Source organism: Clupea harengus, chromosome 9 (genome assembly GCF_900700415.2).
Source record: "Clupea harengus chromosome 9, Ch_v2.0.2, whole genome shotgun sequence".
NCBI classification, from domain to species: Eukaryota; Metazoa; Chordata; class Actinopteri; order Clupeiformes; family Clupeidae; genus Clupea; species Clupea harengus.
In genome coordinates this window covers 11,772,466-11,794,085 of record NC_045160.1, presented here as the reverse complement: position 1 = coordinate 11,794,085, position 21,620 = coordinate 11,772,466, and the positions used below count along the sequence as shown (strand labels likewise).

The window sequence follows — 21,620 nt, the reverse complement described above, 5'->3', positions numbered from 1 at the left end:
GTGTGTAACTTTTCTGGGGGTTTTCGCACAGCAGTAAACTACATTTAAATAAGAAAGATTGAAATGTACTTTACATAACCATTTCACTGCCTTTCTGAGGGCTGAGTATACTTAAAGTGGAGAATTTACTTCACACCACTGAACACACTGTAGCTATCCCACTCAGGAAGGAGGGAAGAGCTTCTAATTAACTTTCAGAAGAGTACATTCCACTTGAAGCAGCACTTCAACTGTATACAGAGCTATTTAACAGTCAAGTGAGGAAAGATGCCCTAGAGGGTCATTCGTTGAGTAATGTTAGTATGCTTAGCCTGGGAAGGGTGCACATGCTCTTTGGCATTCCCAGGGATACCTGAACTGTTGACTTTGGCACCATTTTGCCACCCTGCTCTGCCAACCTAGGGCACGGTGGTGAAAAGAAACAGGAGTAACATCTGTTATGCTTACTATCATTCTGTGCACGTTCCCCTGTGGCTCTCAAGCGATGTCATTCCGAGTGCCGATGGTGTTCTGCTTCCGTTTCCAGGAGCTTGTGCCCTGCTTGCTATTCATGCCATGTTATCTATCTCACCGTTTCGATGCTTCTCTGGGGGTAAGACTGGCACATTTACTGACACCAAGAAAGATATGTCTCCGTGATAGGTGACAGAACACTATCGATTTTGGATGGACCCTTTTGTCTGCAAATGAAAGGAGCCTATCTGCTCCGGTTCGAGTCGGCCTGATCTAGGCTAATGTGCTCCTTTGTCTTTTACACACTTTTTAATCAATGCCTGGCTCCCCTAGAGAGCTCTTCACCCCAAAATATGCAGCCCGTATGTAGGAAATAAAGACATTTTTATAACAGCTTAATTGGGTTATTGTCATCTGGGTTGGACTGACGGATAAAAAAACAGCAGTTATTTTCTCTACTTTTTAAAACAAAAAGGTCTTAATTAAGGTTTTTATTTGTCTGTTGGGTTTTTATCCGTGCACAGTAGTAACAACTCCATCCTGGGGCTGGCAGGGACTTTCTTACTTACACTGAAAAGAAAATAAGGCTGGTAATGATCTCGGGTGACAGTGTGGTTGTATGTTTGTCTAATGCAGGTTAAGGGAAGGATCTGTTCCGACATTTGAAGCCGCCAGTCTGGGCTTATTCTATCTTATAGTCTGTGAATAGCAGCAGCCTTAATCTGACCTATACATCACAGTCAAAACCCCTCAAATTCAGCCACTCAAAGCAGATCAGAATATGTCCTCGTGCTTTTCGGTCTGAACATACATCTTGCTATATGCATTTCCTTGACACCCCTTTCCAGCCCAAAGCCTGTCCACCCACCTAGAGCTAAAAATTCATCAACAGAATTTCAGAGAGAATATTCAGTTGCAAGCCTTTCTCCTCCAGTCAAGAGCCCTGCTAGACATACAAGGAAGGGACAATGGGCTAGATCCTCATCATTGTGCTTTTCTATGCCTTGCCTTACAGTGTTAATGATGTATGTGTCCCTGGAGCATAGCTTGTGTGTGCGATAATAAATGTTTGGCAAAGGAAAACACTAGAGCCTTGACCCTTCCACTGGAGCAGCCACACCTCGCTTGTTTGGCTGTCGTCCACCAGGAAAAGAAAACACCTTGCCTCATTCAGCCCGTCCCTGACAGGTAAGTCTGCTGTGAGTCAGTAACATTTTCAATCAGGTTCAGTCAGTGGAAACAAATCATTTGTTTATGTAACATCTGTGTTTTTCTGTGGTATGGTTTCTTCAGCATAGCTTAGAATTTACATTGTGCGTTGCCTGGTAACCACGCTAGAAGGACTTTGCATTCCTTGTATTTGCCGTATCAAATGTGGATAACTGTGATTTTGTTTGTTTTTCTGGCTGTTAAAGCTTTAAGCTATGGCTCGCTTTGTGTTCATTGATCCACCAACAGTCGTCACCATAGTTACAGAGAACATGTCACTGGCTCTAGCTTTGGTCATTGCATCAATGCCACTGTTGAACAGGCTCTGATGGATGTGAAACACAAATGCCAGCAGTATTGCTCTCTGTGTATACCCACAGTGAAACGATTGTTCTGCATGTGGATATCCATTACATTTAAAGTAAATCATTTTATATTATCCTCAACATCAAGATGCCAAAAATAATTTCACCAGAATCCCCATTAGACTTGTAGCACATATGGTAGAGGGACCATATTAGCTTTTCTGGAGCGTCTCTGTACTATTCTATTCGCTGCTTCAGTAGCCCCTGCGGCTATTTAATTTCATGTCTCCCTTCAGAGGCAGTTTGCTAGCGCAGTCCTCTGCACTTGGCCGGTGGAACAGGAGCCTCGGTCACGAGCGGAGCAGCCAGCCTCATTAAGTCCACCCGGACTTCAGATCCCATCCCCTCCTCTGATGGGTCTGCCTACTAGCCAACACCAGAGAGACCTCACATCCACGGACTGCTTCTCCACACAAAGGAACCGCAGAAAACATATGGAGAGTGGGCTTGCTGCTCTAGCCCTCTCCCTCTCTCCCTGTCATATACCAGACGCCTGGCTATCCTGTCAAAGGCAGAAAGAAAATGAAATCATCCCAGGCTCATTACATTTTTGGATTGGCTGCCCCCAAGCCTCCTAACACTCTAGGGGAGCAGCAAAGTGTCGTAGGGATTTCAAATCTGATTGGATGTTTGATATCCCTCAGTCCTCCAAAAACCATTGAAGCTTTACTGCATTGTATGTGTTATTGCACTCAAGGGTGATATTGCAGATGTTTTCGCGCTGACTGGACCTTATTCTCCTCTTAACCCATTCGATTATATATCTGCTAAATTAAGTTTGGAGGAGGAATGGCGTGGTGGTTTGAATCCTCTATCTCCAGAGACTGCTGTCTCAAAATGGAGTCCTGTCTTATGACTGAGGGGGCACAGTGACATCTCTGCCTATTTCCACGACAGTTCACTGGCACTCGAGAAGCCTGGTGGCAGAATCAAGCAGCAGGACTTCCCGCACTCGTGGATCAGCTGATGACGATGTTGGCTGAGCTCAACAAAGTGGATGGTGCCTCTGTGTGTGTGTGTGTGTATGTGTGTGTGTCTGTGTGTGTGTGTGTGTATATGGGAGTGCTGTAATGGTGCCTGCAGATGGCATAGTCAGCCCTGTTTCTGGGCAGACATAGTGGGGATGTTCTGGCAGCGATCAGGTCCTTGTGCTGTCTCCTTCCATCTGTTGGGCGTTTGGGCAACGAAGAGCCTAGTGTGTGGAGCCGGAGACTTTACGTACCTCCTATTTACACGCGGTCAAACTCCTACGACTTTTTAATCCCTCCATTTTCTTTCCCTCACACATGAAGCTGTGAGCAGCTAATGGGGCTTGTGTGTTTGTGTGTATGTTTGTGTGTGTGTTTGTGTGTTTGTGTGTGTGTGTGTGTGTGTGTGTGTGTGTGTGTGTGTGTGTGTGTGTGTGTGTGTGTGTGTGTGTGTGTGTGTGTGTGTGTGTGTGTGTGTGTGTATATGAGCATGACACAGAGTGGCTCTGGGCTTTTTGTCAAGCAAACAGATTTTGACGGAAATGGAGCCAAATTGAAAGCTGCCCTCTGCCAGAGAGGAAATGACAGAAGCCACCCAGCACAAATTAAGAGAGCTGACAGAAACGGAGACCCCTAACAGAATGTGATACCACTTGTTCAGGGGAGGGACTGTGGACCGTGGGTGGAGAGCAGAGTGTATATTGTAAGTCAATCTCCGTAATGATGGACTGTAATGAGAGTTTCTGAGTGGGGTCCACTCCATCACAGCTTTATCTAAACATCTTTAAACTATAAATCTCCCACAAGGGCAGTGGCCTTATGTCTGCCAAAGCCTGTTGTCATTATGGGCTAGTAATGGTCGAACGCTATCTGATATAAGGGCTCTGTGACCTGCAGAATGGGAGTGGAGGAGTAATGTTTAATAATGACCACAGCTGGCCTTGTGGGTGACATTAAAGCAGAGTCTGTACAACTCTGACAGTAAAGTCAGGCAGTGTAAAGTATGGTGCCCCAACAGGAATAGTTTGTCTGCCACATTGATGTTTTTCTGCCAAGGGATTTGCATGCTAATGAAGTAATGAACTTTAAAGACTACTGTGGAATCTGAAGGAACTGAAAAAGTCACAGATCAGCTGTCTCGCTTCTCAGTGTATGACAGGAACAGGTGGGCCTGGAGTTGTCATTTCACATCTGCTAATTGTGTTGCTTGTTTTGGGTTCTCTATTAAACGTTCATTGCATGGGTCTTGGCCTGGTGCCGCTGTGGTTGCCTGTTGCCCTGAAGCAGATGTTGTTATAATGATGTGTGCCTTTGTTTTGGAGATCTTTGTGTTTTGTATCTTGGTGTTTAGTAGCAGCAGCAGGCTCTCATAGTGGAATCAACCACAGCCGTGCACCAAAATAATGTAAACATTTCCCATGAAGGCCAGAGGTTTTATTAAAAGCCTGAGTGACACCCACGTCCAAAGGAAAGAATGTCAGGTTGTGTGGCTTACAGTTGTAGGAGGTGCAGGTGGCAAACGGGAGCAGTGAACTATTGCCTCGCAGCTTGTGCAATTTATTTTTTATTTGTATGCTTGTGCATGCACAGGCAGACTCGCACTGCATTTTAATTGTCTCAAAGCTTTCCTGATATCACCCATTGCTGAGCGCTCCCATGGCCGTGAGTTTTAGGTGTTGGGGAACTGTGTGGATTTCATGGTGTGGTTTTAGAGGAAAGGGCAGGACAAGACAGAAGTTGCAGATGATAATCAAAGCAACGAGGCTACAGGCCAACACTGTTGTTCTGGCTGGCAGTGTTGGAAGTGCTGAGAGCCAGCATCCTGTAGGGCCACAGGCTTTATCCAGGGGGTTGGTCTGTGTGTGTGTGTGTGTGTGTGTGTGTGTGTGTGTGTGTGTGTGTGTGTGTGTGTGTGTGTGTGTGTGTGGGTGCGTGTGCGTGTGCGTGTGTATGTGCATGGGGGGGTCCTGATGCAATGTCCAGGGCCTCAGGATAGGGCCGTTTGTTCAGTTGGCTCTTGCATGAAAGAGCCTGGCAGCCTGGAAGCACAGCCAGGAATAAACTTAGAGCCATAAGCCATGGCAGCGCTGAGCCGACAGGAGCAGAGATAGGACAGGAGGCGTTCTTGCGATGCACGCTGCCAGGTAGTCACATGTCAGGTCGCCTCCTGCAGGCCCTCTGGGCTCGTTGTCCCTTCTGTCTGACACGTCCGTGGGTTCACCTGGTGTTGAAGCAGCTGAATGGGGGTGCTGCAGGTGAGGCGGGGGGGGGGGGGGATCCTGCCGGAGGGACTGTTACCTAGACCACTTCAGGCTGAGTATGAGTGCCTGACACGGCATTTGTGATTTTCACATGTAATTATGCATTTCATATTCTGAGTGGGTTGCGCTTGAAACTCTGCACCGTTCTTAAACGGGAACAAATGAAATGATGCTGTCTTCACTCTGAACTGAGCTCACTCTGCACTCAGAATCCTGTCCATTTTCCACTCGTGGAGAGAGACTGTGCCAAGTGCTGACATGCAATCAGTTTCCTTTTTTATCTCCTGGAGAATAAGGGTAGAGTATAAAAAGAACAACCCTGATAGGAGATAGACACTCTCATTTTGAAACACTGTCAGTTTGCAAGCTTAGAGGGATCTGTTCATGACATGGCAATGTTTCAAAGAGGAAGTAAATAGTCTTGTTGAGTGCTAGTGTTTGTCTATCTATCTATCAGTTTATCTATCTATCTATAAGTTTATCTAGCTCTCTATCAGTTTATCTATCCATCTATCTATCTATCTATCAGTTTATCTATCTATATATCAGTTTATCTATCCATCTATATATATATTGTATGTGTGTTATTTCATAGTGTATACTGATAAGATGGTTGTTTACCAATACAGGTGCTGCCTCATGGAGAGCCCAGTCGGGCCCCTGCTCGTTATACATCTTCCTTGCGGTGTGCGTGTGTGTGTGTGTGTGTATGTGTGTGTGGGCTTGTGTGTATGTGTGTGTGCGTGTCCGATGCTCCGAGTGGCGTTGATTCCCTGTCCTGCGCTACAGGGCCTCACAGCTTTCTCCTGTGGTGCGAGTCATTACCCTTCTACCCTCTCCTCATAATGCCTTATCAGATTAACTGCACTCTAGGTGACAGATTCTCTTCTCCACCTTGTTGCACTGGACTGTAATGTATTTCTGCGGCGTGTTTTCATTGCGAAATGTGTTTTGTCTGCATGGCGGTGGAGGCTCAATGTGACATTGTCTCTGTTGTCCTTTTTGTAATTGAGTTTGGCTCAGCTGGAAACACAGACAATCAGATTGATGGGCAGCTGGGAGAGCTTGGTACTAATTTAACCCAGGTTCTTTTTTTTCTTACATCATAATCTAATTGATCAAATTACATTCCATATGCTAATCCAGCCACCAGAATGCTCAGTGGCACCCCTGGATAATGACTCTGATACTCCATCTCTGTCAGTTTTTCTGGAAAGTTTAGAGTTTTTGTTGTGTGAGGCCCTGACATTGGTCCTGAGTGTGGGCTGCCAGAGGTACCTGAATGTGGAGGATGTGAAGGGAGTTGTCCTACATTCCTAATGAGAATAGATGAGTCTCATTTTGATCTCATCGCTCAACCGCCGAAGTCATCTCACTCACTGACCCACAAGGCATTTTAGTGCAAACTCACCACAGCTCATCACCAAAACAACCCACAATTCTATTATTACACTTCTGTCAGCCATGCAGTACAGCCTGGGATGACCTTGCAAGGCGCCATGCAATTTAATATCATAGCATAACCAGTAGACTACAAATGAACTACATTAACCCCATGAGCAACAGGAAAACGATATGAGAACTGGGAACTTTTGGGAACACGTGTCAGATTCACTGAGGCAAATCTCTTCATTCGGGAGTTCTTTTGCCCAGGTGTAATCCTCAGAGCTTTCATATAGCAGCTCTCAAGATTCCTAACAGTTCCCTAAGGGATGGTCTCTCTTACTCTCTTTCTCTGAAGAACTCTGTGAGCAGACTCAGCTGTTGCTGGAGATGTTCAGGGTCTCACTTCAATTTCGGCGAAAGCGCTGCGACTCTCCTGACTCAGGTTGTCTTCTGAAAATCCCATGAAACTCCAGAGAGTCTGTGACTCAGCCTGTGAGTCAGCATGCCCAAGCATGTGAGGGGGATTCTAATTATCACTTTATAATATCACAGTGCTGTTCTCTCTCTCTCTCTCTCTCTCTTTCCTTTTTTCTACCTCTCTCTCTGTCCCTCTCTCTCCCCATAGGTTACTGTATGTGTTCACAATGTTCCTGATAAACTGTGAATTGACTAAGCCCCTTATGTACAGTATGGGTGAACTTCTTTGTTAACACCATCCACATACAGCATACCACGCTGCCATTGTATCTGTTGGTATCTCTCAGTTGTCCCAATTAAGGTTTAATTCACCTTGCCCTTCCGCTATAATATCCACTATGTCTTTGGCTCATGTAAATGAGAAGGGATGCAGGCTTAATTTATATCTAGTTTTCTATTTCCAACCCCTGATAAATAGGCTTGGTATAAGCTAGTTTTTGACCTTAACATTTGGGTTGTAGAAGAAGAAGTCTGGCTGTATTCAGTGGCAGGTCAGGGCCTGGGCTGTTCTGTGGGTTGTTGCCTGTGCACTACATGCTGCTACTTAACCAGGGGATCCTCTGGATCCACAAGCAGAGCCAGAGCTTCTGTAGATGGGGGAGGCTGAGGACTGCTTTGATGCTGAATGCTGTAATTTCTTGTTGTTGTTGTTGTTGTTGTTGTTGTTGTCCCACCACACACACACACACACACACACACACACACACACACACACACACATATTCCTAATCATCTCTTAGCAGACTTTCAGTCGGGTTGGATGCTGGCACCCTCCCGCTCGGTGCTCCCAATCCTAATGGACAGCTTTTTAAAGTAAGAGTGATTGTAATGTGCTGAGAAAGGGATGGCTTTTCAGGAGAGACCTCTTTTTGTATACCAGCCACTGGAGAGGCATTAGCCTAGATCCGTGTTGCCTCGCTGATTAAAGATAAGAGGGACCTCTTCACATAGAGCATGTCAAATTCCCCATAGATTACAGCGCAATGTTTTGGTCAATGTTATGTTTAGGTTGCGGTTTGAGATACAACTCATCCCTGAAATTAGATGGGATAACAGACCTCATCAGTAGTTTAGATATAAATATTGGAAATTAGAAATCAGATTAGAACATCAAGCCCATTAAATATAAAGTCTTGTTTTCACTAAAAACACCCAGTGGCACAAAATAAGATAATTGGATATCTAACCATGCTTTTGGGTGTGCCTTGATTGTAAAAATAGAGGAGTTCACTACTTAAAAGTCTTAGCACTGCAGCAGTTCTGATCATAAGGCAGCACTTCATCATTCAACTGGTCCAACCAATTACCTTTAGCCCTAATAATACACTCCTCCAGCGCTTGCCTTGCAATCATATGTTAGCTGTAGACAGGCCAACGTGCCTGAACGTGACCCACATGTAGGCACCAGGTAAACTGCAGGCAGAGCACGTGATTTACCCTGAGTTGGAATCGCGCCTTCATCGATAAATCAGTGAGGTTGGGCCAAGGCTGAACTTTGCAGGTGCTAGGAAATAGCCCACAGCTTGAGATGGACCGTCAAACTTACGCTGAACTACAGCTCAGATAAAAACCCTATGATCTAGGTAAGAAACCTCGCTTATTTTCCAAATAAATCGATGAAAGAAATTCTTGCCCACTGACCAACTTCGAGGACAACCTGTGGCTTTAATCAACGTTAGCTTGTGTAATCACCCAAATAGGGGATGTGTTTTTCAAGAATTGGTAAAAGATAATGAAGAACAATTGTTGCTTATCAGTAGTACACTGCCTGGACGTTTGTTTTACGTGAGTGAGCTCAAAGCGGCCATAGTTTACAGGTAACGTTAGGCTATGGGTTGCTGTAGTTGCACAATTACGTTCTCAAAGGGTTTGAGGTAGGCTATATGGATAAAGGATCATAATGTATGGTCAGATGAATCTTTAACTTATTCTTCACAAGTAAGCTTTTTTTTGCAAACATATTGTAATTTTCCAATACATAGTAACAATGTTTCATAGGATTTTCCTCCCTCCTTCAATCTGTGAACACTGAGATAACAGTGTTACATCTGATGATTTATTTACAAAATTATTGTATCAGTAGATACATCATCCATCATAAAAGGCACGTTCATTTGGAGGCTGTCTCCCCCCTATTTAACAGACCTCAGACCCACCAGTGTACCAAAAGGTAGCCTACCGACTGATGGCTGCGTTGGTTGATTAATGACTAGCGCTTGGCCAGTTTGTCCTTCACAGCGATTCAGGGGTTAATATTTTTCAGTCGAAGAAATATGACACAAATCGGCACGAAGCATAGCGCAATTTGTTTTTCTCTCACGCAAACCTTGCGATTATTGTGAAGAAATCACGGATATAGATGAACTTGACAGATTTATTGATTGGCTTTTGGAGGACTTGCAGAGATTACTCAACCCTTCAAGGCGATCTGGAGATATAAGTTAAATCTGCGTATTTGAGAGGTTTAGTGTTTTCAACGAACAAAGCCGGTTAAGAAAACTCTTAAGAGTACGTTTATGAACAGAATACTGAGATGATGAGGAAACAACGAGGTCATTAAAATTGATGGGAGTTGGATGAAAAGTGCAACTGTTCGATTGATTGTACAGGAACTAGGGTATTAACGTCCGCAGTGCACATGGACTTGCTATCTGGGAAAGACACCAATGCATCATGTTGTTCTAATGGAATAATATCTCCACATTCTGGATAGGAATTATCCGTCTGTCTATTGTTCCACACATCTAAATATATGAGCGCATATCTTGGTGCCTCAACTGGACTCCAGTTTGACAGCGTTGGGACGCAATAACGACAATACAACAAGGATTAAATATTAGATATTCCTACAGGTAAATAGATAAACGTTTATGTCTATTGTATTCGAATAATGAGACTTATTCCAAGTCTTGTCTTTGAAAAAACGCTTTTGGTGTAGGCATCACGTTCTTACACCTGTTGTTATTGAAATAGGTTTGTCCTTCGCATGGCTCACCGCCTGGCCATTAACGCTAAACTTCGAGTGGAAACCTTTGATTAATTCCAGCACTCTATTGAATGTACGTTTCTGTCGATTCTTGAATGGTCTATGAATGACATACGTTATATTGTGTTATTCGTTCTGTTATGTAATCGACATTTTAATTTATTCTTCGGGGTGCGTAATTTTCACACATTTTGGAAACTACCATTTTTGACACGAATGTTCATACATGCGATATATTTTATCTGATTGTTTTTTATTCATTTATTTAGTTAATGTTAAATGAAAAATAATTGTCAATGTAGTCTAAAGGCTGTGACATTGCGTGGTATTATAAGGAAAATCAAATCTAGGTTACAACAGTTTTATTATGAACATACTTTCTATATTGAGACATTTTCCCTAAAAGTGCGCAATGTGATGCGTTTTAATGAAGTACAACCTTGATGTGATGCTTTGTTTAAGTGCGGGATGCAGGCAGGCAATATGGAAATGTTGTAACTCACATCTGTCAGGTGAAGCGGCTGCGCTGGCGCTGAGAGCGTTTGCTTACGGTAATGGGAGAGGGGAGAGGTGTGTGCGGCTGCTGTTAACAGGCTGAAGGATTCCGCTCTCACAAATCACTGAGGAGCACCTTGTGTCCAAGCAGCAGCCGGCGGTGCTGAGGGAGAGGGAGAGAGAAGGGGAGCTGTGCAGGGCTCTGCCACAGAGACTCTGTCTAATGAGCCTGCTGTTGCTGCCTACCCGTCCCTCATGTGAAGTGCAGGGCACCACAGAGTGAAGGGAGTCAGTGAGTGACTGGCGGACTGATTGAGTGAGGATAAAGAGAGAAGGGGAGAGGAGCAGAGAAAGAGAGAGAAAGAGTTAGAGTGAATGACTACCTTATTCCTTATTGCTAAAATATTAAACGCACGGATATCCGGCGCGGTCACCCGATGCTGCTTTGGGAGAAGCACAAATTCGGGAGGCAGTAGTCGGGCTGAGCCGCCCAGGGACAGCTTGCCTGCCTGCCTGCCGCCTGCTGCTCACGTAGCCTCCGAGCCACTGTCTGATGGAGGTCACGGATCCAGAGCCTCGGACGGAGGACGGGGAGGAGGGAGAGGGGCCGTGTCTCAGCGACAGCGGCCAGGCGGTGAGCCCTCTGCAGGAGCCAGCCCCGCTGCAGTACCCCTCAGCCTGTGATCAGTATGGGTAAGCTGGAGCAGGGCAGAGTGGTGCCAGAGCTGCACTCTCATCCCCACTGCTCGGGGACTAGAGGCAGCAGGCTGGTGGGTGTTGTGGCTGGGGGCTTTGTTTGTCACCATGCTGTTGAAGGGCTGTGTTTGTTCATGGAAATTGCTGCCTGGTGGCAGTTAATGTCTGTTGACCCACTGATATGTCCAGTTTTTAAGGTGCTGCTGAGGGATGGGGATTATTCCTGAAACTGGGATAAGGAATGGTTGCCTCTCACATGCTGTGTCTGACTCTTGGCTGTGATAATATTTGTTTGTGTATGACATGAGGACAGCCCTGGTGCAAGCTCTCTTCTCAAATGCTTTGTTAAGTTAACGATGTGGGGGGGGGGGGTAACATTTATGTGATGGAGGTTCTGTGGTATTGGAACACTGCCTTCCAAGCCTTTTATTGTGATTAGTTCTGTTTGGGACATTTCAGTGTAGGTTTCTTCTGATAGTAAACAGCTGTTTTTTTGTTTTGGCTCTAGAGTTATTTGTGGTTGGAGGTGATTTGGAAGGCAAGTGTGTGGAAGGTGTGCACAAAGTAGTGCTTGCTCGTGCTGTTGTTGCTTTTCGGAAGACTGGAAACAGTGCTGGACCCTCACAGCACAAAGGGAGAGATGGAGATCAATGTTTCCTTTCTCAGTTGGCTTCTGTCCTCAGAAATGGATTTATTTGGTTTCCTGCTGGTCCACCTGGATCTGTGGTTCTGCCTCTTTGTTGTTGAATTTTTTTTTTCCTGTAATGACCAGGAAGACTATAATGATGCAAAATGACCTTGAATGTTTTGTCCTCATGTTCTGTATGTTCAATATGTTGAACTATCCATCCAAGAAAGACAGTGTTTTACCCTAGAAAAACATTTAAATGTGTTTTTCAATTCCAAAATTGCGAATTGAGTTTACATAACTTGACAGGTGTTAAATAAACACAATTTTGTGTATATTGTCTGTGTGTGTTAGACTTCAAAGCAAGACGCCCAAGTAATGAATTAATAATTCCCATACTTGCTCTTCTCACTAAATATGCTTAATCTGTGGTACTGCCACACTAGTCTAGTTAGGAAGTTAAATCATTCCTGCCACGTTGGGATGGTCTTGTGTGTAAACGCACCGCCACACAGTTCAGTTAACAGGGAGCAGCCAAAGTGGCACAGTCACACCCAGACTTTAGAGTTCTGCAGATGCAGTTCCACACCCTTCCCTGCTCAGGGTGTGCAGTGGCTTTGGCTTCTAGAGGTGAAATAAATGCCTTGCGGAAGGGTAACAAGTCGCTCTCATGGGTTCTCCATTTTAAACCTGCAGGCTTACATTTCCCCATGATACATCACATGTACATTTTTGGGATGAATGCACCGCTTACACGGTATATATGGGCGAGTCATATAGTGTATTTGCTTTTTTAAAAAGCTTTTTTTTTTTTAAGTAGATACTATGTATTGATGAGATATGGCAAAAATGTTCACACATTGGTGTGAGCTTCAGACAAAAAGAGGATCATTATTTTCCCTGAATATGGTGTGAACAAGGATTGGAAGGCAATTGTGGTGCTATACCAATCCATTGAAACTACCTGAACACATTCAGGTGAGATGTTGTAGTCTCTCTGTGTCGGATTTGTCATGTCGTGGATTCGTACCAACACAGCCTCCTGGACCACATGCAGGGCTGCTCTCTTCATAGTTGACTCAGTGTTACTGTAGATCTCACCAGGTGGCTTTCATACTCAAGAGTAAATGTCCTCTGGTGTTACAGTCGGCAAGGCTAGCTGCGCTTCTTGAAGTGTTGTTTGTGATGAGGACGGATGTGTAAACGACCAGCAGCAGGCATAAATGAGGTCTTGCCTATTTGCATCACATTTTGCTTACATAACAAACTACGTTTTGTGGAGTGCATGGTGATTTAGAGGGATGGTGTGGTTCTGATGTAGATCTCATTATTCACAGGTTATGGCTTCTCATGTGAAGAAGAAAATGCATTTTTAATGCGTTTAGCATACTGTGTGGAAATAGAAAACAAATATATGTCTGCAGATCTATTTTGTCTTGTAAATAAAGTAATTATGAAGGCTTGATTGATATTCTGAAAGCATTTTTTCCAATATTAATGTGCAATTGATTTTCAATTTTAGATGATGGATTTTTAGACCCTGTAAATATCAATAAATACATGAAAACTCCTCAAAGAATCATGATGCACAAAGTCATGATGCATGATGCATGATGCATGATGCATATCCTTTCACGCTTCCTTAAGAACCACATAAAATCTAAACCTAACCTTTAAATGTAGTCCCTTGAATCTGATAGAAACCCAGTTCAGTTTTCCAGGTAGGTCCTCAGGCTGCCTATAGCTTGTGTAGGGTTTTTTGGAGCCTCCACCCTGTTAGAGCCCCAGCAGCCTCGGCTGTTTTGGTGGGGAGCAGCCAGCAATCAGCCCAGTGTCCTTCACCTGAATGCACACCAGCCGCTGGCACTTGGCACGCTTTCCCGTGGCACTGTAGCGCATCTCTGTCAGATGGGCACGCTGCCTGTGGTAGTGCTCTCCTGGATGTGTCCGCACGTACTCCGAATCTCAGACTCATTCGGGTGTGCTCGGACCTCTGGCCCCCCTCGCGCTGCCCTCTCCTGTGGGCAGCACCGCCTGCCTGGCTGCCCCGGCCTGCCTGCTTCCGCCCTGCCGGCCCGCCAGCCCTAGGTTCTACTACCCTAGAGGACCTCTGAATCTGAACTTCCAGCACCTGGAGCTTAGGCCCCCTACAACATCTTGGGGGTAAACAGGCCCCCATCTCTGAAATGAATCACAAGTTCTGTTTCACCTCCCCTTTGCAGAGCTCACAATGAATCAGAAACCTTGTCACGTTTTTCCACAAATTGTTGAAACTCAAGCAGGTTTACTCCACAAGCAACAAACAACCAACGGTGTGGGTAGTTTGCACACCTGTGCAATTACTTGATCGTTGTACAAGGATGTGAATTAGATAAAGCATTGGAACAATGCACACAGCAAGTTAATTACAGTAGCCCTCTGTGGAACATGCCACTTTATCGACAGTAGAAATTACAAGAGGTAGACTCAAGGAAAGAGCCACCAGGCTTCACAATCGACAAAAAATGCTTGAAAATGCATGGTTATTTGTCCAATAACTACAGCATCTGAAAGAAACCTTCAGCGCCCCAGGGAACACATTGCCCCTGCTGACCCAGCCTCATCCTGGTGAAAGTAAATAAGTATTCCAGCTGAATCTGGCCATCTGGCTATATTTATCAGTAGATAGCCTGCTGTTGCATTGTTAATTAATAATGTTTATTTATATCACTATTATGTGCCAAGTCTAGTCATGTTATTACTATCATTATCCTTTTTTGTGTATTCAAAACAAAATACTGCCCCCCCCCCCCCCCACACACACACACACACACACATGCACTTCCTCTACTCTCAGACCAGTAGGATTCTGAAGGCAGGATCAACCTCATTAACTTCCATTCGTTGCCTTGTTGCGCCATTCCATCTTATTCCACGGATGCCAGGCTAGATAGAGATGTGGTAGCGACAGGAGCGAATGAATGAATTTAGCTTCCTGGACTGTGGCTGAACCATTTAATGCAAATAGCATTGATCGTTTTACTGATGAAAGCAGCCATTTGCAGGTCGATACAGGGTTGCACCTGATTGGTGATGGTATTTAGATATCCTGTGGCAGTCAAGCAAGAGTCTGAAGCTGCAAAAATACACCAGACATCACACCACACTTTATCCAGCGGTATCTTTGATAGAGTAAGCACAGTGATTGTTGTTTTCAGTGTGCCATTCTTCAGCCTGAAAGAGTGTGGACTAAACAACGTTTTCACCCTTTATATACCACAGTACCTGATAAAGAAATGTGAAACTCTCCAGTATTGTCTTTGGCTGTCTAGGGTTCCCTAATCCACAGTAATCTCGGACAAAGTCATTTTCAGGAATTACCCAAGATGATTGATGAGTTAGGGCAGGGGTGTCAAACTCAAATACACAGAGGGCCAAAATGTAAAACTGCGTCCAAGTTGAGGGCCGGACATATTCAATATTTATTGGGGGAAAAAAGTAGCCTGGATACCAGACCGAACTTAGCCCCGCCCACACATTTTTTGGTTGGGAAGTTCGGTCTGGCATTACTCCATTGAGGAGAAATTATCTGCGGACAGATATTGGCCGTACCAATCAAATTGTTAAGGCGGGCTTTATACGATGATGGACAGATGATCAACAGTAACGTAACCAACCACGTCACCAACACACGAGTTTAATTCGTTTTCAACAAACATGGCTGCCGCTGGAGAGCTGAAATGTATAGATTCGAGTCCATTTAGACATTGACAGTGCATTCATTTTGATTTTGATTCCTACGGGATCCGGTAAAAGTGTAATGTATCAGCTGCCCCTGGTCACATACTACGTTGTCCTGATTGGTTGTAGGTAACCAATTGAGCGAAGAGGCATTTTTTCTCCTGGTTCGGTTGAAACACGCCCCATAATCACAGCCCAATGGAGCGATATCAGACTCATATTCTGACTAGAATTATGAGTATGACATCGTCAGGCTAGGAAAAAAGGTGGTCAGTCCAACAAGTTTGTTCAAAGGCAGCCCCATTTGGATACCTCTTCAAAGAGATCTGTCCCCGTAGTTGTGCCATGCATTGATTGTGGAGTCCACTCCAGGGGTGAAGATTGACAGCTGGGCAGTATCAGATGTGTCGCTGCTCTAATTCCACAGCAAGGCTATGAAAGACATTACATATTATCTGGCGGGCCAAATAAAATTACACGTGGCCCATTCAAATCAATGGAACTTTTTGCAACATTCCAAGGAGCCGGCGGGCCGGATGAAATCTCTTGGCAGTCCGCATCTTGAGTTTGACACATGTGAGTTAGGGCATCTTATGTCGTCTGATATGTGTCATTTTGACATAACTACGGCTGAACTGCCTGTGATGCGCAGTGTCTCAGTCAGTCATCTTTGTCTTGCATGTGATAACAGGATGTCCCCTTAGGGAAAACATTACTGAGACATCCATAACCCTATTGAGTGTGAAAAGCTTGTCAGGGCACATCAGTGTCCTCCAAGTGTAAGTCATGTTTCCGTTATTTGTCTCAACTACACACCAGGGTTATTATTCTAGACTCAAACTAAAACTGAGATGAAAACGAATGGTTTTGAGACCTTTTCATAAACTTAAATAAATAATTTACCCGAAAAAAATGTCAAACTAAACAAAACGAATAATGATTCCTATAAAACAAAGACAAATTAAGTAATACAAATGTTTTAAAAAGATTGTCGTTATCCTTTCAAGGCAGCAGATGCCATATCCATTCAAAGCCCACAATTCTGTGTACAGTGTGCAGCTATAACCGACAACCTTATCATAGCGATATAGCATGTCAGGACCTACACTAGCTAATGGAAGTAGGCTTTATTATGAAGTGAAGAAGTCAGATATGTCATGGAGGAAACATGTGGGAGCTGTAGCCTATGGGGCTATTTCGAATTGATTACAGAAAGCGGTACAAACGAACGCATGGTAAGTTCAGGTAATAGCATAGTGGTGTCGAAATTGAAGGGGGGAAAATCGCCCCCAATCATTAAGTTACCATCGACGGGAATACACATTATCCATGGAAAAGGATATAGCGAGGCGGCATGAGTGACCAACGTAATGTTTTTAACAACCTGCAAGTTGTGAGTTCTTTGGGGATTTTATCCTGGACTTCGTTTCCTTAAAGTGTTGTTGACCAACCACCGTGGTAACGGTGGAGTAGTTGGTACCATGTGGTAGTTGTTCAACAACGCTTTCAGGAAACGCACCCCTGGTAGGGTTGACCATGGAAACCAATGTCATAATGTTTGCCTGAAGTAAACTCTTTAAATATTTAATTGTGTTTTTCCTTTTATGTGTATTAAAGGTGAAGTCTATGCTTCTAATCCTAATCAAATTCAGCTAATTGCTTCTTATGGTCCTCAAGAACTCCATTCAGTGTTTGTGCTCAAAAAGGCTCTGTTGGTCGTACACAGTCCTGGCTCTGTAAATGAGAAACAAACTTAGTGGCTCTCATAGTGGCATAGTGGAAATTCTGATTAAATACCCAACTTATTATCAACATAAAAACAAATTTGAAATTATAACCTTGCTTCACATATCTTATTCTCAGCCAGAAGGAAATCATGGAGGAGGTTATATCCTGGGAAGCTATGAACCAACTAACATGAATCCAAACCAACCACATGACAGTTGTTTTCTGAGGGTATAAAAAACTGTTTCCCTCTCTTTTCCTGAGGAAAAGGTCTGCTGCTAGTTGACACCTAGCCACAGAATAGGAAGACAAATGAATGCTGCTTACAGCCATATATCTACATGTTGTTTTGTAGAATCTATCACATCAGTGCATATCCCTCTGGGATGTCATTTATGCCCTCACACTAGCAGAACCTGAAAAATGAAGGGTGGTCTGTGATGTTGATAGTCATGCGAGATGCTGGAATCTGATGCAAGCCCATGACAAATGCATCAAACTTGCTGAACCGCCCTCTTTTAAGATTCAGCAGGCGTGTCAGTGTGAATATTGATGCTTCTTTGATTCAAGAGGCGGAATCTTGTCACCTTCATTTTTTTTTGGTCAGAGCAAGGTTAGATTGAGAGTGGGAATCCATATTTCTCATCCACTATGTTGTCATGTCATGTATGTAACCCTCAGGGTTCTTGATTCAATATTTGATGAAGGGGAAAACATCTTCCTGTATGTATTCTTTTGCATTATAAGAATCATAGGTTAGTTGGATATGATGTTGTTGTGGTGTCTTTTACAGATAGTGCTTTTGTTTTTATTTGCTGGTGTCATTAGCCAACCTTCTTTCATAACTGAATTAATAAAAAACCTACAGAACAATACATATATTTTACTCTCACTGGTTCCATGCCATGCATAATGTTTACTAAGTATGTGAACTCTGTGACATGTGTGTTTTACAATTGCCATGTAGAACTTGAATCATGAATATAGTAGTGGTATTCACCTGATTCTGCAGATGAAAACGTTCAGATTGTTCAGATGCTGTGTACCTTCCATTTCACACAGTGAGGCATGGTCACTGCAATGCCAGCTGGGACCATTTAGGTCGCCGAGATGGCTACAGGTTCCTCATGATTTTACCCTGATTGCCTCTCCCTTGTCTTCTTCCTCTGTCTCTGTCTCAGAGAGAATATGCCGTTCCACCATGTGACAGCAGGCCTGCTGTACAAGGGGAACTACCTGAGCCGCTCTCTGTCGGACAGGAGCGACACAGACCAGCTCGCCAACATCTCTGTGGAGGAGCTTGACGGTAAGGCTCAGCTCAGTAGCACTCTCCAGTCTAATCACACACCACACACACGCTGCTCAGCAGTGAAGCCCCTATAGCACATCTGATGACCGCTAGCCTTTTGCTATATGCTTTATATAATCCCATTTAGCCCCACTGTTCAGGGTTGGATATAGATCAATCCAGAGCCTCGTGTTAAACTCTTTGTCTGACTTAATGGGCTTTTGTGAAAGATTGTCTATCAGTAGGCAGAGTAATATAACAGATATTTTAGCTCAGATATTCGGCGCCCATAAAAGATCACAGCACTGACCTGCTATGCTGCCGGCATAAATACTTGTTTGCTCTGTTGTGTTCACATAAGTCACCATACTGGGTTGAGTGATTTGCTGATCAATATTGGCCGCTGTAGTCAGCATTAAGAGCCTCTTTTGAGGGTACACAATGTCGACATTAATCTAATGATGAAACATGCAGATTGCCAGCGGCAGAGTAACTATAATAATAATATGTTAGAATAATCCATCTTTGTACTAGTGTAGTTATAGTGCTTCTGCTGGGACCATGACTTAAGGCGGTAGCATGGTGACGTTGATGAAGCAACACTGAAAGGAAAGCACTCTATGATTTACACAGAGTGAATTATGGAAATGATTATCATTTGTTATCCTAATTTACTGTTTGCATTGTGGCGCTATTATGCATCGGCGTGGAACATATGTGCCTTTTTGTCTGGAGGCTATGAATTCATGCTTGAATTCCTCCGAAACAAAGCGAACAAATGTACAATGCAATAGCAGGAACTGGTTGTCCAACCTCACCAGTGTAGCCTGTTAAAAGACCTTAATTTAGTTCTATTGTATGTGTGTGCTCAGTGGGATCTTCTCATGACATTCCCAGGGCTGTATCTTGCACAGCTCTCTCCCTCCAGGATGATAGTTATTTCTGTGTTTTTCTCAGAGGGGGGAGTCTGAAATGACAGGTTGGCTGCGCCACCATTACATAATGAGTGACAGATTTCACACTAAAACACCTGCACCTGATTGCTAAAATGCATTATGATGCCAGAACATGCAGCAGTTTTGCGATGCACTGCTGAGCGCTAAACGCCCATTAACTGTACTTTTCGTCGTACTTCATATGCCGGGGTATTTCCCTTCGGTTTGTTTTGGCATTTTGGGCATTTCTATGCTGTATTGACTGCTTTGTTTGAATCATTGATGTTTCTTTCTTCCTGGCAAAGCTCTGAAAAGTGTGGAAATGGGACATTGGGACATTGTTTGTTTGCGAAATTCTCAAGGAAGGAAAGAAATACAACATGTTTGTTTGATGCTTACGTTCGAACACACTTCAATCCCCACCAGTAATGACGGAGGACCCACAGTCTCTGATGATGCAAATGTGTTTATTCATGAGTCAGTCGCTTCCATACACACGAATAAATGGAAATGCCTTTGATGTCTACTCAGCCCCTCCACTGAAATAAAAAAGAAAGACTCTTTGTAGGCTATGGTTGAATGACGTCGCCTGAAATTGTTGGATCCTGATGTTATGGAGGGCTTACCGGAACCTTCTTTGTGTATTTGCCTGATGCTTGTGACTCATGTCTCCACACAAGATGCGTTTGCAAATTTAAAAGTAAATGCGGGTCGTCTCCTCCGGAGCCCTCTGGATGTGTGCATTATGTCACGCTCCACTACTGTTAAATGGAAGCATCACAGCGGGTGATTGACAAGTAATGGACAGCGGCGTGCTTAGAAGAACACATCTAGCCAGGGGGACTGTCTGTAATTTTTGTCATCCTCTGCTCTCTATGATTGGATATCGATGCTAAAAAAACACAGACAGCCCAGCACAGGGTAAAATATTTCTGCAGTTCTGTGTGCACCATCATTTTCACATTTATCTGTGTGGTCAGTAATTATTCCACCCATTGATCCTGAGGCGACCATCCTCAATTAAGCATGTGGTGAGTCTGTGAGATGGCGCTGGATGTTTTTCATGCTCACAGAGAGTTGAGTCCCTGCGGTCTTGAATGGCACTTAGGTGGAGTTAAACTTGCACGCCACCCTGCCCAAATAATTATTCGGTGTTCAGCGGTGTACCCAAGTGTGCCGCGCAGTCACAATGTTTTCAGGAAAAAGTGACATTCCGCATCTTAGACCGCCCCGGTTGCATCTGCCATTGCCCGCCCTCCTCCTCCTATCCACGCCTCCTCTCTTCTCGTCTCTCCTTCTCTCCCCTCCACGCCTCCTCTCTTCTCGTCTCTCCTCCTCTCCCCAAGGCGCCGCTATGAAATATGCATCTGTAGCAAAGAGCTGAACAGAACAGACTGACTGCCTGCCTGCCGTTCTGGCCCAGACTACTCCTCAGTGGGAGCCAAAGTCACAGTTTAGATGAGGGACGGGGGACCTGCGCCAGAGCTGTTGGCTATAATGCACAAAAAATCTCTGCCCTACTGACAGATAAACCCGCACCTCGGTGGCTTTCTCTCTAATTCCCTCTCTCTCTCTGTGTCATTTACTGTGACCTCCTCTCTCTGCTGTTATGCTCTACTGACCAGGAATGAGGAGCACGAAGGAGCAGAGAATTTTAGGTCAAAAAGAGAGTGAGGGAGAGACAGAGAGAGTGAGAGAGAGGTGCTGATGTTGTTAAGCGAAGGTAATGTTGCTTAGTGGAGTAAAAGGATTTGTTTGAAAACATGGCCAGGTGCAACGAAAGACTGGCACACTGAAACTATATGCTTGTTTTCACTTCTCTTGGCAGAGATTCGAGAGGCTTTTAAAGTGCTGGACCGCGATGGGAACGGGTTCATCTCCAAGCAGGAGCTGGGCATGGCCATGCGCTCGCTGGGTTACATGCCCAGTGAAGTAGAGCTGGCCATCATCATGCAGAGACTAGACATGGACGGTGAGTCATCCTCTCCCACCTTATCCCCCCAACGCCCTCACCCAAACAGACACACC

The 21,620-nt window shown here is 44.4% G+C and overlaps 1 protein-coding gene across 4 annotated transcripts in view; it reads left to right on the top strand.

Moving 5' to 3' along the window:
• Window positions 1-38: 38 nt before the first annotated feature.
• caln1 (calneuron 1) overlaps window positions 39-21,620 on the top strand; it is a 50,850-nt gene continuing 29,268 nt past the window's right edge. Inside the window, exons 1-3 of one of the 4 annotated variants that reach the window (XM_031573437.2) lie at window positions 39-1,641; window positions 18,551-18,675; window positions 21,421-21,564. In XM_031573437.2, coding sequence (XP_031429297.1) covers window positions 1,481-1,641; window positions 18,551-18,675; window positions 21,421-21,564 — 430 coding nt within the window. In that variant the 5' untranslated portion in view covers window positions 39-1,480. Of the gene's footprint in view, window positions 1,642-8,430; window positions 8,703-9,104; window positions 9,972-10,329; window positions 11,294-18,550; window positions 18,676-21,420; window positions 21,565-21,620 lie in introns of those variants that run through there. The other 3 variants (XM_012836193.3, XM_031573439.2, XM_031573438.2) reach the window with 3 other exon arrangements.